Here is a 16,083-nt window from a genome sequence, read left to right as displayed (position 1 = left end):
TATTCTGGAGAAAAAGGCCACCTTTTGGCAGGTTTAAGAATAATGCACAAACCTGAGAAAATACAAATGTTTGCAGTTAAACGTTCCACCTTTTCAGTGGCCTTGATACATGTTAAATCCCTGTGTTGCAGCTCCATCTTCCAATGTGCCAGGGTGACAAGTCCCTGCTTCTTAAACTGCTAAGTGTCGCAGAAAACAGCCACAACAAGAAGCTATTCTCAGGGATTATGTCCACGCCACAAAAGCTCATTAATTACCATGTTGCAGTCCAGCAGAAGTGTAAAACTGACACCAGCCCGCCCTCAAGGCTTCGGCAGTCTTCAGAGAGTTCATTAGTGGACAAGTTATCCATGAAGGTTGGATGATTTCATTGTGTTTCTTTTGTTTTGTTTTGTTGTGTAGAGTTTCTGCTGCAGATTGAAGTCAGTTGGAGGAGCTTTTCATGTATTGAAATAAAGGACGATCAAGGCAGGTAATGGCTGTGTTTAGTCTGAGCTTTGAGTTCATTCGCGAACTTGAATTCCCCTGCTGTTAAAACTAATGAATCCAAACTGAATAAATGGTAGGAATAAAACCTGTATGTCACAAATGAAATGTGGGGTGAACCAGAGGAGTAGCAAAGGAAAAAAAAAATCATTCTGGTTATGAAACGCAGTTTAGAATTAAATTTTAGGTTTGTCTTTCATTGGGAAATAGGGAAATATAAATACATAGTAAAATAGTATGTGTATATATATATATATATATATATATATATATATATATATATATATATATATATATATATATATATATATATATATATATATATATATATATATATATATATATATATACGCACACACACCTCACACCTCGGTTCTCATAGAGTGTCTGCTGCAGGTGCGCTGTTTGTCTATGTGTGTGGCCGCTGCATGTGGGAGGGGTTGCTGAGTGAGTGACGTCTCTCCAGAAGTGAAGAGGTGCCCGGTGCGTGTCCAGCTCTGAATGTGCGCTTCTGTGCAGTTTGGCTGTGACAAAGTCATAAACCAAGTAGCGCTCTGTCCCAGACTCGCCTCATCCCTGTCCCAGCTCCAGCCCACAACAGGACATCAGAGCGAGCACCTCCCCTGTGACACTCTACCACGGTCCAGTGTGGAGACAGGAAAGGTTTCACACCTCAATATGAAGAAAAAACAGTCTGTCAATGTGGCTAACGGGACACGTCTGCATACAGAGGCTGCGTTACACACAATAACAAACCGCATTGTGGGTCAGCTGATCGGTATATACAAGAGTGAAGAGTGAGGTGAAAAATGTGGTCCGCTACAATGTGTCAGACTCAGTGATCTCCAGCAACGTAATAAGCCAGTGTATTTTTGTGTACAGCTGCCTTTACAAAATGATCTTCATTTACCGAGCGCGCTCGCTTGTTTATCCCCGCTAATGACTCGCCTCAGCTAATGAATATTTAGCCGGCCCTAATTAAATAATCAATCAGGGAGGCCCCTTCCTCCACCCCCATTGGCCCCTGACGACTCCTCCGCCGCCATCAGGAACGCCTTCATCCCTCGCCGCCTAATCACGTTTCCAAAGCAACATGCTTCTTCCCGCGTGCGCTTAAACGGCTCAGCTGTCATACTCCCTGGTGGAGAGAAGCAGCTCCGCTCTGAGTGAGAAAAACTCCAAAATGATCTTGCAAGGCTCCGCTCCACGCTTGACCACCACCTCCACTTATTGGTGAGCATGATTCCTGCCAGCACACACAATATAACTTTACAGTGTAATAGTCTGTCAGTGGTGATGCGGCTCTGCCCTCGGCAGCAGATGGTGGTGTGTGCACCCTACAGATTACCAGTCCTGACTTAATCTGGGCCTAGCACGGAATCCGGCTGTGGAGTCTAGACGCAATCTATGGTTTAAAGAAGAAAGGCTGCTGAGATCTTGTTGTTTCCCCTAGACAGGAAGTAGGCACAGTTTCGGTGTCTCATTATGAACACATTGTAGCATGAAAAGCAACCCGCTGAGATGTTTTAAAGGATTTCCAAATCGAATGGATGTTTTATATAGAGAAGAATATTTAAATGAGAACCCCTACCTCGTGTAGAAATACTGTCATGTATGTCATTCAAATAATAATAATAAAAAAACATACAAAAGAAGCAAAGAAACACACGGATGGTGTGGCCAAAAGTGGTGTTTGACTATAAAGCCTGGAAAGTAATTCAGCTAGATATACATTTATAAAATAAATAATGACATCAAAATGTTCACTCAATTCAAATTACCATATACAACAACAAAAACAATCTAATTGTGCAATGCAAGTCTTAAGAAAATATTAAATAATTACTTATTATAAAAGACAAGTATTCAATATCCGGTGAGACACGTTCACATCTATATATCAAATGTGTTGTTAGTTGTTTTGTCTCATGACAAGATGTTAACACAGGATGATGCCAACAATTTTCCATTTATCTCAACTGTGCTTTTGTTGTTTCTGCTCCTGGAAAACATGTATTTGCATTTACACGCATGAAAACAGCGCTAAACAATCAAATTGCCATCACTACAAGGCCAGTTACGTGCCAGATCCAAGGTCATGGGATCAGAGCCTTGCGTGAGGAGTCACTGTCATATCACATTTTTAAGATGAATTCCTCAAACTTAGTCTCTGCTCAAGCAGCAGTGGTTAATGATACCTGCAAAACAGAAGGTCAGCAATGTTGACTCACAGCTTGTTGTTGTCCGTGAGCAAAAGCAGAATTTCTTCATGAATTGTGAAGTCATGGCTACTGGATTGTAATGAATGACATTATTTTCCGCGATGTGTTCCTTCACTTTTATATATCAATTTCAGTTTGTATCTTCTGAGTACAAAAGCTGTGAACCTTTGGAGTGGCTTCTTTTGAACATTCTTGCAATAAAGGGTAATAAAATACAATAATATCTTTACCCACTTCGCTGCAGATTTGATCCAAGCTTTTTACAACCATAGCACCAACACAAGCCTTCGGCAAGTACTATAACTTTCAGAACACGGTTGTGCCACACATTGTGTAAAATGAATAGGAGATTTTCTCTCTCCACTATAAGCAAATAATGACAGATTTTTCTGGAATGTTATCATACTCAGAATTGGGTGATGGATGATTGACTCAGTATAGTCTCATCATTGCGCTGCCGATCTCAGCATTCAGCATGGCACCTTCTTTGGTTTTGCTCCAAGTGCGACAGCTGAGCACTTGCTCTACGTTTGTCTCCGACGATCAAAGTGAGAAACTTGACATGTTATTGGAAGATTGAGCAAAAATAATGGGTGAATTCCTTTATCCTCAACCTGAAAAATGTGTGCTCCCACAAAGTGCAAGGGCTGTCCCGATTCTCAGGAAGTTGAGGAGCAAGACTGAGGAAAGTGTCTTCCTTAGTTTTGAGAGTCTTCAGATCCCACTTTTCAATTGAGGAATACATAAAATGGTTCAGCCAATAAAGAAAATAAAGAAAAATGGGGTCTAAAGCGCAGAAGAAAGCAGGCTACAATTGTAAGCATATCCTTTGTTAATGGAGATATAAATAGTAGGGAAAGCATTGTTTTATTTTAGCACATTTTATGGCTTTTTACCTTTGTCGCTTGACATTTGTTTTTATTCTACTTTTGTCAATCTCCTTCCGAATTGAATGACTGAAGCCTGCTTTTGTGCGATGTTGCCCGGTGGAGTCTGAGGGCATCACACATAGCATTAGATGTTTGTTATTATTCAACACTTTGTCTTGAGGGTTAAGATTAAGGGTTTAGGATTGAGGATTGAGGGAGTAATTGCTATTCACCCAACACCCAAATTATAATATGTACTAAAACAAAAATTGCATGTGAAAATAAATATTTAATATACATTTTTGGATGATCGCGACCATTTACACCGTTGAACATTAATGTTTTGAAATATCATTTCTGTTTTGACGTCACACTCTCGTGACCTGATGCGTTTCCACACTATCCTGGAGAAAATGCTGGAAAATGAAAAACACAACAAATATTCTCCAAATCAAGTCAGAAAAGTGGAAAGCTCTATGTAGAAATATTTTTGGTAGTGCTGAACTTTTAGTACTCTTTATGACTTGGTTAAGTGCCAGGGAAACAAACGCTGAAATCAGTCCACCAGAGATACTGACTGACCAGATGATCTCTCAGAAAGAAAGAACAGAAGTCGTGGTCAGATTGTTTTCTGAATGACAGCATGGTAATATAACCAGTATAATAACGTACAAGACGAGTATAGCTAGACAACCATTTTTTTTCTCCAAACGTTTATAATATTTATGTTTCTTATTAGTTAGCCTTTCCATTGTTACCAAGTCCTTCTATGTTTGACTTACCCAGTGCAATGTATACAAGCAAAGTAATCATTTTACACCCGATCTCTCCAACTCACTGACAAAAATAAAACTAAATAAATAACACAATGAAACAGATTGAATTTAAAGAACTTTTAAATGACTTAAAAACATTTCATAGCGTAATGTACATTTGCTTATTTATATACTCTTGTTTGTTTCCCTTACTTTCTTCCAACAAACTGTCAGACCTGTCACCAGTGAATTTCTCCCGAATAGGTTTTGCAAATGTTTATATATGTTGCACAAGTAGTGACATTAGCAGACAATCTGTCAGCTGGGACATTCTTAAGACATGCTGTAAGACTTATTTTTGCCAGGATGTTTTTTTTTTCTTTTTTTTTAATCCATTTAATGCAGTGAAGATAAAGTGTTGTGTACACGACGTAGGAGTAAATCGAGCTCTGTTTCGAGCTGCTTTTGAACCCCCAACCTCCCATCAGAGACACTGCTTCCCCAACGTCTGACTGGATGTTCCAGGAGATTAGATTCGCTGTAATCTGATTCATCAGCTGCATTTTGTTCCATGACAGACAAAAGTAATGAGCGTGCCAGTGTGATATGATAATTTGTGGTGTCATCCCAGCGTCTCGCAGTCATCAGTCAAGTGAGGATTTACTTACCTCCCCCGATCCATTGCCCTCCGCACACTTGCGTGACCGGCATGGAAAACCGCTGCTTCAACTGAGCTTTGATGAAACAGTGGAAGACAATTAGCTGACCCTCTCATATACAGCCTCCCTCCTGACCTCCTGGCTTTATTATTGGAACCATGGCTCGCTGTAGACCACACTTTAATCATGGCCGATCAATACCCTGAAGATATACCTGGAGTGCTTATTGAAGTTGGTGGGCCAATCCATATATATATATATCTATATTTCTGGTCGAGTGAAAAACACTGATAACGTGTTAAACCAGTTCTATCGAGTCAAGGTTGAACATTTCGGTAGTCCTAACTCTCTAGATCTCATTTTTCATATAAGAGCTGGATCACATTTTTTTAGTGGAGGGACTTTAAAGAGTTGATCGTAATTAACGTGTGAAAATATTTTTATTGCATTTAATCCTTTTATTTTAATTTAATTGAATTGAACAGTTTGCTTTCCAGACTGCAGGGAATTTTTGTAAGTGCAGTAGTTCCTGGTCCACTGATCCCACTGATGCACAACACACGTGGCAGCTAGGATGATAACAACAACAACAAACATGGAGGAATCCCTGAACAAAAGCAAACAAAAGCATCTGTTTGCTTTTGTTCAGGGATGTTTTTCACGACACAATGGCCAGGGTTTCCACTACTCTGAATGTATTAGAAATTCTTATGAAAGTGAAATTCTTACACAAATATTTTCTAGACATTTAAATAAGGTGATATAAAAACTTGAATTTAGACACCAACTGATGATAAATAAACAATATTTTGTTGTTTAAATGTATGTATGGGTCCATCATTAGTTTCACTCATATTCCAAATTCATTCAAATTGAAAAATGTGGCTTCTTGTGGCAAATATTCTTATTTGATTAAAATGCAATTAATTGAGATTAATTAATCTCAAATTCAATTCAATTTTTTTTTTTTTTAATCGAATCCCACCCGTAATTTTGTTTACTTCCACAATATCTTGTTTTGCTCATATCTGTCAGCTGTGTGACGATAACAAACACATTCTTTTCATCTCCGCTGTCCGTCTCTCCACTGGATTGTTGGACTTTTGATGTTGTTTGTGGTGCCACGTTCTGGCTGCTAAATAAACGGGAAGGCGCCGCCCCACTCACTCAGACCGCATGCATAAATGCATGTCAGCGTTAATGACAGCATCGGTTCTGACGACAGTGGTGACGGCTCGAGACGCTTGCTTTACAAGAAGTGGTGGAGGATTGATGTCGCTCGCTTTGTGTCGAGTCCACAAGTGGAAACGTGGCTCTGTTGAGCCGTCTGGGTTTGCTGAATAACATTGAAAGGATCAATGGCTCAAAGTGGAGACCACAATAAATAGGAATGGATACGAATCTCAGGCATCAGGCTGAGTGATAATATATATATATATATATATATATATATATATATATATATATATATATATATATATATATATATATATATATATATATATATATATATATATATATATATATATATATATGGTACAGCATATGCCGCACCACAGATTGTATCATAGAATTTAAAGACTATCTATGTGCTTTTCTTTGACAAAGCATATATATATATATATATATATATATATATATATATATATATATATATATATATATATATATATATATATATATATATTTATATATATATATATACACTAGGTCTAGTTTATACCAAGGACACAGAGAAAATTCTAAATAAAAAGAAAATCATTATTTTTTCCCGGAAATATTTGCCCTACAGACACTTTATATATATAAAATGTGATACTTTGACAGCACTACAAACATTATTAAAAGCGGACAGCTCCCTTCTGCATGCAACGCAACTGGTGTATGAAAGACCTGCCTCTTTGTGAAAGTTAATGAATCTGGTCAGTACAAAGGTAGATTCAGACGCAGGGTTAGAGGTTACAAATGGGTTAATCTAAAGGCTGAGTTTCTGCACATCGTTTGGTTAAACCTTCATTTAAAAACACACAACTTAACAATGACCTTCCTTTCTTCATAAAGAATGTAAATTGCGTAGCCAGTGATCTCTTTCGTAGTATTAACACTGTGTACATTCTCTTGAAATGTTTTAAAAAACAACATCTCGAAAGGTTGTGTCAGAAGATTTGTAGAGTTGGCGTAAACACAGCCGTGTCATTGGAGCGTAAAATGGAAAACAGCAACTATCTCTCCCCCTGCTCTCTTCGACTGAACTACAGGTGTTTAATCAGCTGCAGGGAAAAGATCCAACATGGTGTGAAACTTCCTAATCATCTGTTGCTCTCCACCCACCTCCTCAAACGCAGCTGGAAAAGCAAAAATACACCAGATGAACTACTGCTTTTAAAATGCAAATCACAGGAAGCCAAACCAGTGAGTCTCACATTTTTATCACCACAAAATAGATCCTTTGAGTCGAGTCACACTCTGGCATTATGCAGCGCTATTTTTGAAAACGCTTGGTCTTGCCAAAGGTAATGGATTTGCTTTGAGTTTGCGCATGGAGAAAAGAAGCAATGCAAAAACAAATGAGTGGAGAGTGTAGTTACTTGCTTTTAACCAAATATCTCAGTGGGGAAAAGTATATATATATATATACTCTCTCTCTTTCTCTCTCTCTCTCTCTCTCTCTCTCTCTCTCTCTCTCTCTCTCTCTCTCTCTCTCTATATATATATATATATATATATATATATATATATATATATATATTCCCATTTTGTCGTTGTTTTTTTAATTATTTTTCTTGATAATTCTCCATGTGTCCTGCCAAATCTATCGATGGCATGACCATCTTTGAAACATTTTTTTTTGTGAAACCAAAAGGCACCTTGAAAAGCAGCGACACAGCGCAGACCTCCATCAAGTCATTCAATTTATCCTTCTGTTTTTTTTTTTTGTTTTTTTTTACAATAAATGTATTGAAAAACTGCAACCATTTTTGGCCTTTGAAATATTATTGATTGTAATGACCCTATTGGAACAGCAGGAGGCAGCAAGTGTTCCGGTATTCGCTCGCACAACACACACTGTATGAGCGAAGAAAAATTGTCGTCGAACACCTCCAACATTAATTCATAACTTTCTTTGTTCCGTTATTAATATTTCCTGAAAATGTGTGAGAAATCTGACGTTCTGTTTTTGATTTATTTTGCAAAGAGACTAACAAACCACCAATTGCAAAACCTGCTAAAATAACTGCTCTGTGCTTCATTCACCATCTTATCCTCTCCAACATATGAGCTCCGTTCTCAACAAACATGAACAAAGCTAGTCTCGGATGCTGGATGAATGAAATGACGTCACCAGATTTCTCATGCCATTGTAATCTTGGTCTTGTTACAAATGATGCTTCTTTTAATACTATCTTTTCCACCTCATCTCTGCTCAAACTAGTATCTATCTTGTATTTCTTATCAGCCCACCACCCATCATAGATCGAGGCACGTTCTTTCTTTCAAGTGCGAAGGCTTCCACATCATTTTGGTGATGTGGTTTTATCAAGTAAAAGGGACCTGAGGGGGGAAAGAAGACAATGTGTGCTTCTTTAAATCATCTGGCTGCCACCGACGGTGAGGTATCAGGCAGCAGCAGCACGAGAGAGGGAATATTTTATCTGACATTGTCACATTCTGTAGGAACCTCGGGGAGGCAGAGGCTGCTGTGACACACTTGGTGGTCAGCCGCACGGCATATGACTGTGACAGGCTGCTTTGAGTTACTGTTGTGAGATGATATTAATACTCGTGAGTGGAGGATTTTCTGCAAGTTGGGTGTTCAAGAGTGGGTGCAGCACTTCAAGGGACAGCAGATTTAAAGGGGATCTATAATGGTACTGTATTCCATGTTAGCAAGATGAAGCATCACCTTATGACACATGGTGAAGTGTGAAAGAACAATGTTTCTCACTCATATAGTTTTTAAGATTAACTTATGCTACGGCTCCTGCTGAGTGACCTGTTCACTTTCTGACTCATGTGACATGTAGAAAGAGATGGATGACACATCACACACTGTGAATAGAGCCACTTACAGCAACTTTTTAACCCTGGCAAACCTGTCTTGAAATTTGAAGTAGTGTTTTTGGATGTGAGGGAGGAGACCATGTCTTCACCATTCCTAACAGCTACATGGAGTAAGTTTGTATTTTTCGTGAGTCATTTTAATTTTTTTTTTTTTATTATTTAATAAACAGGTCCGTTTCAGCTGTTTATATACTTTGGTGACTGATGTTTCTGATCAGTTGAAACCCAAAGGGACCCACTCTGTGCACATGCGCATCCTTGTCACAGCGTAAATGAACTGTGTCAAACAAGGCCACCATTTTGTCAACTTTACCTTTGAAACTCCAAACATTCAAAATTAAATTTTGATGTGAATTTGATAACTGAGGGGAAAAAAAGACAGTTGGTCCCCTACAATGAAGCTTTGAGTGATTTATTTGGCTGTTTTCGCATTTGGAAAAAATCATTCAGACAGGTGGAAACAGAGGAAAAGAGTAGACAGAAGAGTAACAGTAATGTATCTGGCAAAGTGAATGTGTATTTTTTGTGGAATATTTTGTATATATATATATATTTTTTTTTCCTTTTCTAACCTGCTGTTTTCAATGCACATCAGCAATGTTATTTCACAGAGCAACATTGCAGTTATTGCAAAACCCTTAAGAGTGAAAGGCAATTTTCATAGAACAGCAGTGAGACCCGACGCGATGTGAAAGGGGGTCTGAAAAATATAATGCTGATGTTAATATATTGAACCCTTTTGATGGTACTTTAATATAAACAGAGCGAATAAGAGGCCATCAATTCGACGGCCGCCCAAAATGACCTTTAACTGCGAAAAATGAGACAAATATTATGGAGGAGGAATGCCTGTACCAGGTTAGACAAATGTGCCATAAGTGTTGGGTGTGCAGAATGTGAAGAGCAATCGCTGAAGTTTGAGGGGACGGCTAGTAAGAGTGATGATGAGGGAGATAGCTGGGGCCTGCCATTGATGGATAGATGAGAACGTAAGTAGAAGAATTCATGAGCTGCAGCGTTGGAGGAGTGAGCGGGAGGAATAGGCAGGCATGAACAAGACAAACCGCAGTGGTCGTGTGCAGCAGATGTAAGTAGTTTTCAGTGTTAAAAAAACACAAATGGGCTTAAAATCCAGGCTTCAGACTTAAAAACAACACTTCCTTTAGTATATATATATGAAACTGCTTTACATAATCAATAAGGCAGACACTCAGTGTTCCCCAAAATAAGATGAGCAACAGAACATGACATCAATTTTACCCCCATATGTTCTGATAGTACAGACCATATACTAGTAGTATACTAGAAAGTATCCTAGTTTTATTCGTCTTCTTACTAAATTGGAACATTTTCAGTTTACTAAATGTATACTTTCAAGTATTCAGTAAGTATACAACAAGTAAGATGTACTAGGTACATATTTCTCATACACATATGTATATTTAAAGTTCACATTATTTATAGCAGAAAACTGTAACCCACCCAAAGCAGTACACGTTCACCTCCCAGACATATACACTTGGCAATGTGCCTATTGTCCCTTCACATGACTATATATCAACTATGGTTGAAGTCAGAGGGTCACACTCAAATGAGAACAAAGCAATATCAGAGCAAAAGAATCTAGCAATAATAACAAATGTTCCCGCTCCCATGATCCTTTGCATAGGTTGCCACTGGACTGTCTCAATGATTTACTTGAAATCCCTAAGAAAGGTAGTAGTAGTAGTAAAAGTAGTATGTTTGAATTGAATTTTATTAAGTATACTTGAGTGTAAGTATACTTCAGTGTGCTGCTTTTTAGTATTTAGAATATAGGATGTCAAAGGTAAACTATGTATGCTTCCTAAGTTTTTGTACAAATACATACTTGTTTAATTATTTAATTTAATTTAATTTTAGAATTATTATTATTATTATTATTATTGTTGTTGTTGTTGTTATTATTACTATGCTTCTGTTCATGATTGCACTTTATTCCAAAGCACTTTCCTCGTTGGTAGGATCCTCACTGACCGTGGCAATAAATCTGATTCTGTTTATGACAATAAGACAAATTTAAAACAATACAGTCTTAAATGTGTTACTTTTTCACCAGTTCTATTGGCAGATGTTTTCACTTACTTTTATCTTGAAATGAGGTCACAGTGAAGTGAATGTATCTAAAATCAAGACGGCTAAGAAATTTTGACTAAAAATATGGCTTTCAATTTTTGCACAGTGAGGAAACAAGTCAACATCAATTTAACTGGAAACGATATTGAAAAGTTCAGGTTTTCAATGTACTGGTATTTGTTTCTTGAATAGAGGCGTCAATATGGTTATGGTGTCTTTCAAGGAAGGAATTGCATTCATGTTGTATCTACAATAGGTCTTTTGCGTAAAATATCAAATGACACTCCTTTTTTTTTCTTCTTTTTTCAGATTTCTGCAAAACAAGACTCCAGTTATCTACATCTGCAATTCCTCTGATGAAGATATTGTAGATATATAACCTCCCCCCAAAAAAATGGCTCAAGTAAAGTTCCTCTTGACAGTGATGTTTTTGACCTTCACGGTGACCTTGGTACGTTGCCAGACAATATGTAAAAGGCCTGCTTCAGTGAACTGGCACCTGAGAGAGCGCACTATTCGGATTAATTGGACGCTCATTGGAAAGTTCTGCCGTGGCCAGTCGGAGTGCTGGGATCTTCAGGAGGGAGCAAGCGTGGAACCTTTCAACTTTCCTCAAATGTGTCCACTTGAGCTTCAGCATGGCGACAAACTGCTGATAGCGGCTGATGAAACGCTGAAGTCATACGGGATCAGACTGCTAAATGTGTCGAAACAAGACTTTGAAAGCTGTTCTGCTCAGGACCCAACAAACCAGCTCATTTTCCCTCATAATATCAAGGAAGCCAAGCAAGTTGATGCCAAATGGCTGGTCCCGGGTCACCTCTACCTCGTGGCCCTGCATGAGCGAGACACACAACTGTGCAAACTTGGCCTGAGACTGCAGGTGCAGATAAAAACACAGCTTTGTCAGGCCTCTTTCGGGGTGCCACTTTGTTCTGGGAGAGGCGTTTGTCAAGCAAGCCGCGGGGAGGCTCTATATCAGTGTCAATGCCCGCAACACTACACCGGAAGGTTTTGTGAAGATTTTGACGCTTGTTCGGCGAGGCCCTGTGAAAACCAGGGTGTCTGTTTAAGTAATGGAGCCACCGGTTCAAACAACAGGCCATATAAATGTCTCTGCCCTGCACCTTTTACAGGTAAGAGACATCCTCCATCATGGTGAAAGATGAATCATATACGGCTGTGCTTCACCTGTGGCACTAGTTCTGTTAAAGGTTTTGCTAAATGCAAGTTTGGTTTTAACCATTGGAGCGAAGAATGAGGGGTAAAAAAAAGTTTTTTTTTGCAGAACAAAAGTTGTTGTATGATTTACAAAGGAGAAGCCACAGAGCAAAACACATCTTTTGGGACCTTCCATGGTCCTCACAGCTGGGAGGGGATTCAGAGGAAAGGAACACAGTGTCCGAATTCTCAGAGGACACCAAGCGGCACTGCATACTGTATGGCTCTTAGATGGCTTTTTCAATGAGTCCTTACATCATATTTTAAGCCAAGACCACCACCTACTGACCTCTGAAACTTCCGACACTGTTTCATCAACCCACCATGACTATTGTTTCATGACACCTCATCACTCATGAACAATGACCCAATGCGGCATACATTGAGCTCACATGTTTTGTTCTTTTGAAGAACACAAACCACAGCCAACTTTCCCTGTTTTTAATTATTCTAACACAAATTTACGTTTTCTGCTACTTAAGTAGTGATAAACAAATGTTTACTTTGTTGTCACTGTCAGTTACAGTCAAAGTAAATAAATAATGTTCTATTGATTTTAAACTGCTCAGTACTTAGTGTCAGTGTTATTGTGTTGCAAAAATGCATTTACACTCAGACAGCAATGACATCATTTCACATGACTGGACACAGCGTTCTATGAAGTCAATAATACTAAAAAATTGCAAGATAAAGTCTATACCACTGGACGACCGGTGACATTCACTGTGCTGCATTTTGTCAAGTCTCTACCAAACCTTTTATAGCAACCTTAAGATTATATTTGCCTTTTTTTTTGACAGAGTAGAGCAATGCTTAGAAGTCAAACACACCCTATACTGCTGTCATCACTCCACTGAATGGGCCATTTTCAACATATCAGCCATTCGTATGGGCTAGTGGGCTCCGACCCTGCCTCCAAGTTGCCACATCATTCGGCCATTGCGCTCCTACTGTACCTTTCAGCTACGTCAGCACACCATAGACGGTTTTCTTTCTTCAGCCTGCAGTACCAACTACCAAGCGCAGTTGGGGCCCACATGAATGAGGTGTTAAATGACAAGGGAAAAGATTGAAAACTATGGAACACCACATTTAATATATGCATTGCCCCATTATCAACACTTTCTATAGAATTTCAATGAAAATGTGTTTGGATTTCAGGAGTTATTTTACTGACAGACATATAACCTCTTGTAATTCGGTGGTGATTTACGTTCATGAATGTCCAGTATGCATTAAAATCCCATTCCTGCCAAAACCATCTAAACCGCTCATACATTTTGCATTCAATTTAGATTCTAAATATTTATACTTCAGATGTATGTAAACAACCTGGCTTATCTTGCCCACTGTGCAATTAACTGATTCGCTATTTTCCGTATTTGTCGTAGGAGTCAACTGCTCCGAAGTCATGGGGAAGGAAAATTGTGACAGGATCTGTGCGGATGGGACGTGCGTGAAGATGTCACCAGCCTCCTTCAAATGCGTCTGTGACAGTGGACTCTCAGGTAGGCATCGATTTGAATGCGGACGCTGTAAAACAAATGGAGTGTCTGTCACTGTGACAGTTTAAAGCAATTATTTGAATATAATTGCTGATGCTAGCTCACTGACAGGCGGCCCGGCCACATAATGATATTTGCTCAAAGACTTGGAATATGTAGCGGAAACATGCAATTTACTCCTGGGTGGCTGTTTTAAAAGGTCAACACGAGAAGCTGAACATTAAAAGGCAGTCGTGACGACACCTGTCACATCATCAGCTGACTGACTTTGACAGGCGCTTTACTATAAAAGTCCATTTTGTTGATCATTATTTAGCTGTTCTTTGAACTTTATCAAAAACATGAATTCCATTATAGACAAGAAGCCAAACTCCATCCATGGCCAAGTGGTTTTCCTGCCATTTATTTCAGCTTGTGCCAAAAAACAAGGTGGCAGTGAACAAAGGATTGTGACTGCGGTATCACTGCTGCAGCTATAATTCAGAAAATACATTGTGTTTCGGACGGAACATACAAATGACCAAGGCAGCTGAATGAACTCCTGCTGTTGCCCTGGTTATCTCTGTCGGCTGAAAAAGCTAGCATGCAGTGACTTTTGCTGGTATAAAGAAAAAAAAAAAAAAAGAACAGGCGGCTTTTTTCGTTGATTCATTGTTTTGTTTGGGTCACTAGTTGCCCAGACAGGATTCTGCATTCTGTCCCTACTCTGCTCTTTATTCTTGCGCCAGCTTTCAGGTGTTATTTTCAAGATTTGTTCTCCTCTGTCCAAAGTTTTGCACCTGAATGGTCACACTGAAGGAAATGATCCTGGTGCAGTATATGCAGCATTAAAAAACAGGAGATAATAAGCCTCACCTTCATGCATCATTAGGGGAATTTACGTGTTTTATTCCAGAGTTCTGCCTCAGCTGATGTTGTTTTGTCTGTTTTTGCTGCTGTTACAAGAGTCTTGATAATTAATTTCAGTGGCAGGAAACTAATGGTCAAATGCCTAAATCAAGTGATGCAGTGACGTCTGGTCATTTGGTACACGACACACCTGTATCCCCCGATTCACCTCATCGTAGCCAGCATTTTATGGTCACCCCATGTTTACATGCATATTTTGATGCATTTTTTATGTAATTTTATTTATAGTAAACAATTTAAAAACGTTGACTAATACTACTATACTACTACAGTATATACTTCTTGTGGTTTACTTTGAAATTCCATCTCTCCCCATTTTTATTTTGTTGAATATTTTGTGCCTTTACAGATGTATACAAATGTGTACAATTTGTTGTGCCACCACAGAAACGCATTGCTTTCCTGCATACGTTAGGAGCAGTGCTTTCTGCCATCCTTGATAAAAAAATAATAATGCTAATAAAGGATCTTGTCCCGCTATTATCGATTAGATTTATATTTATTCTTGTCAATATTTGGGTCTTCCCCTCCCAAAATCAGTCTGTTTTTTATGGGTTCAAATTGCTAATATTTTAATATTTGGGATATGTAAAAATACAAAACATATTTATGAATATCTTTTTATTGATTTATTTCAGCTTAAAAAAAAGAAGAAACACACACACACACACACACACACACACACACACACACACACACACACACACACACACACACACACACACACACACACACACACAGGTCCACTTATGTTGCTGTGCTTTTTCGATTCCACCAAACCATACATTGACAAAATGCTTGACCCAAAGAACATATTGAACCGTTCTGCTGACACAGCACTTCCTTTTTGAACATTTTGATGAATTAAGCGTTCATTTCAACCCTGGCACTGCGAGCAATACCTTGCATAAGGGGTTGCTATTTGTGATCCATCTATATAACTCAAGGTTATCAATACAGTACGTCCCGGGGTAACCTTCTGCACCGTACACAGACTCCTGTTAATGTCAGGCTCCAGACATGTTTTGACTTCAGCCGTGGACAATATATATATATATATATATATATATATATATATATATATATATATATATATATATATATATATATATAGAGAGAGAGAGAGAGAATCAGACAAAGTGAAAAAGATAGTGGCTGAGCCTTTGATGGTCACCCGCGAACCTTCAGCCCCGGACACTGTCCTACTCTACTCACTGTCTCCAGTGTTGTCTGCTAAAACTTATTTGACAATCCTCAACTTTGAGCTATCCTACATATTT

The 16,083-nt window shown here is 38.6% G+C and overlaps 1 protein-coding gene across 1 annotated transcript in view; it reads left to right on the top strand.

Moving 5' to 3' along the window:
• Positions 1 to 1,607: 1,607 nt before the first annotated feature.
• Positions 1,608 to 16,083, top strand: part of eys (eyes shut homolog) — a 177,794-nt gene continuing 163,318 nt past the window's right edge. Inside the window, exons 1-3 of the mRNA XM_053876067.1 lie at positions 1,608 to 1,719; positions 11,478 to 12,304; positions 13,781 to 13,897. Of these exons, the coding sequence (XP_053732042.1) occupies positions 11,563 to 12,304; positions 13,781 to 13,897 (859 nt within the window). The 5' untranslated portion in view covers positions 1,608 to 1,719; positions 11,478 to 11,562. The remainder of the gene's footprint in view (positions 1,720 to 11,477; positions 12,305 to 13,780; positions 13,898 to 16,083) is intronic.

Source organism: Synchiropus splendidus, chromosome 9 (genome assembly GCF_027744825.2).
Source record: "Synchiropus splendidus isolate RoL2022-P1 chromosome 9, RoL_Sspl_1.0, whole genome shotgun sequence".
In the NCBI taxonomy this organism is placed as follows: Eukaryota; Metazoa; Chordata; class Actinopteri; order Syngnathiformes; family Callionymidae; genus Synchiropus; species Synchiropus splendidus.
The sequence above is the reverse complement of the archived record's forward strand: the minus strand, read 5'-3'. Positions and strand labels throughout refer to the sequence as shown.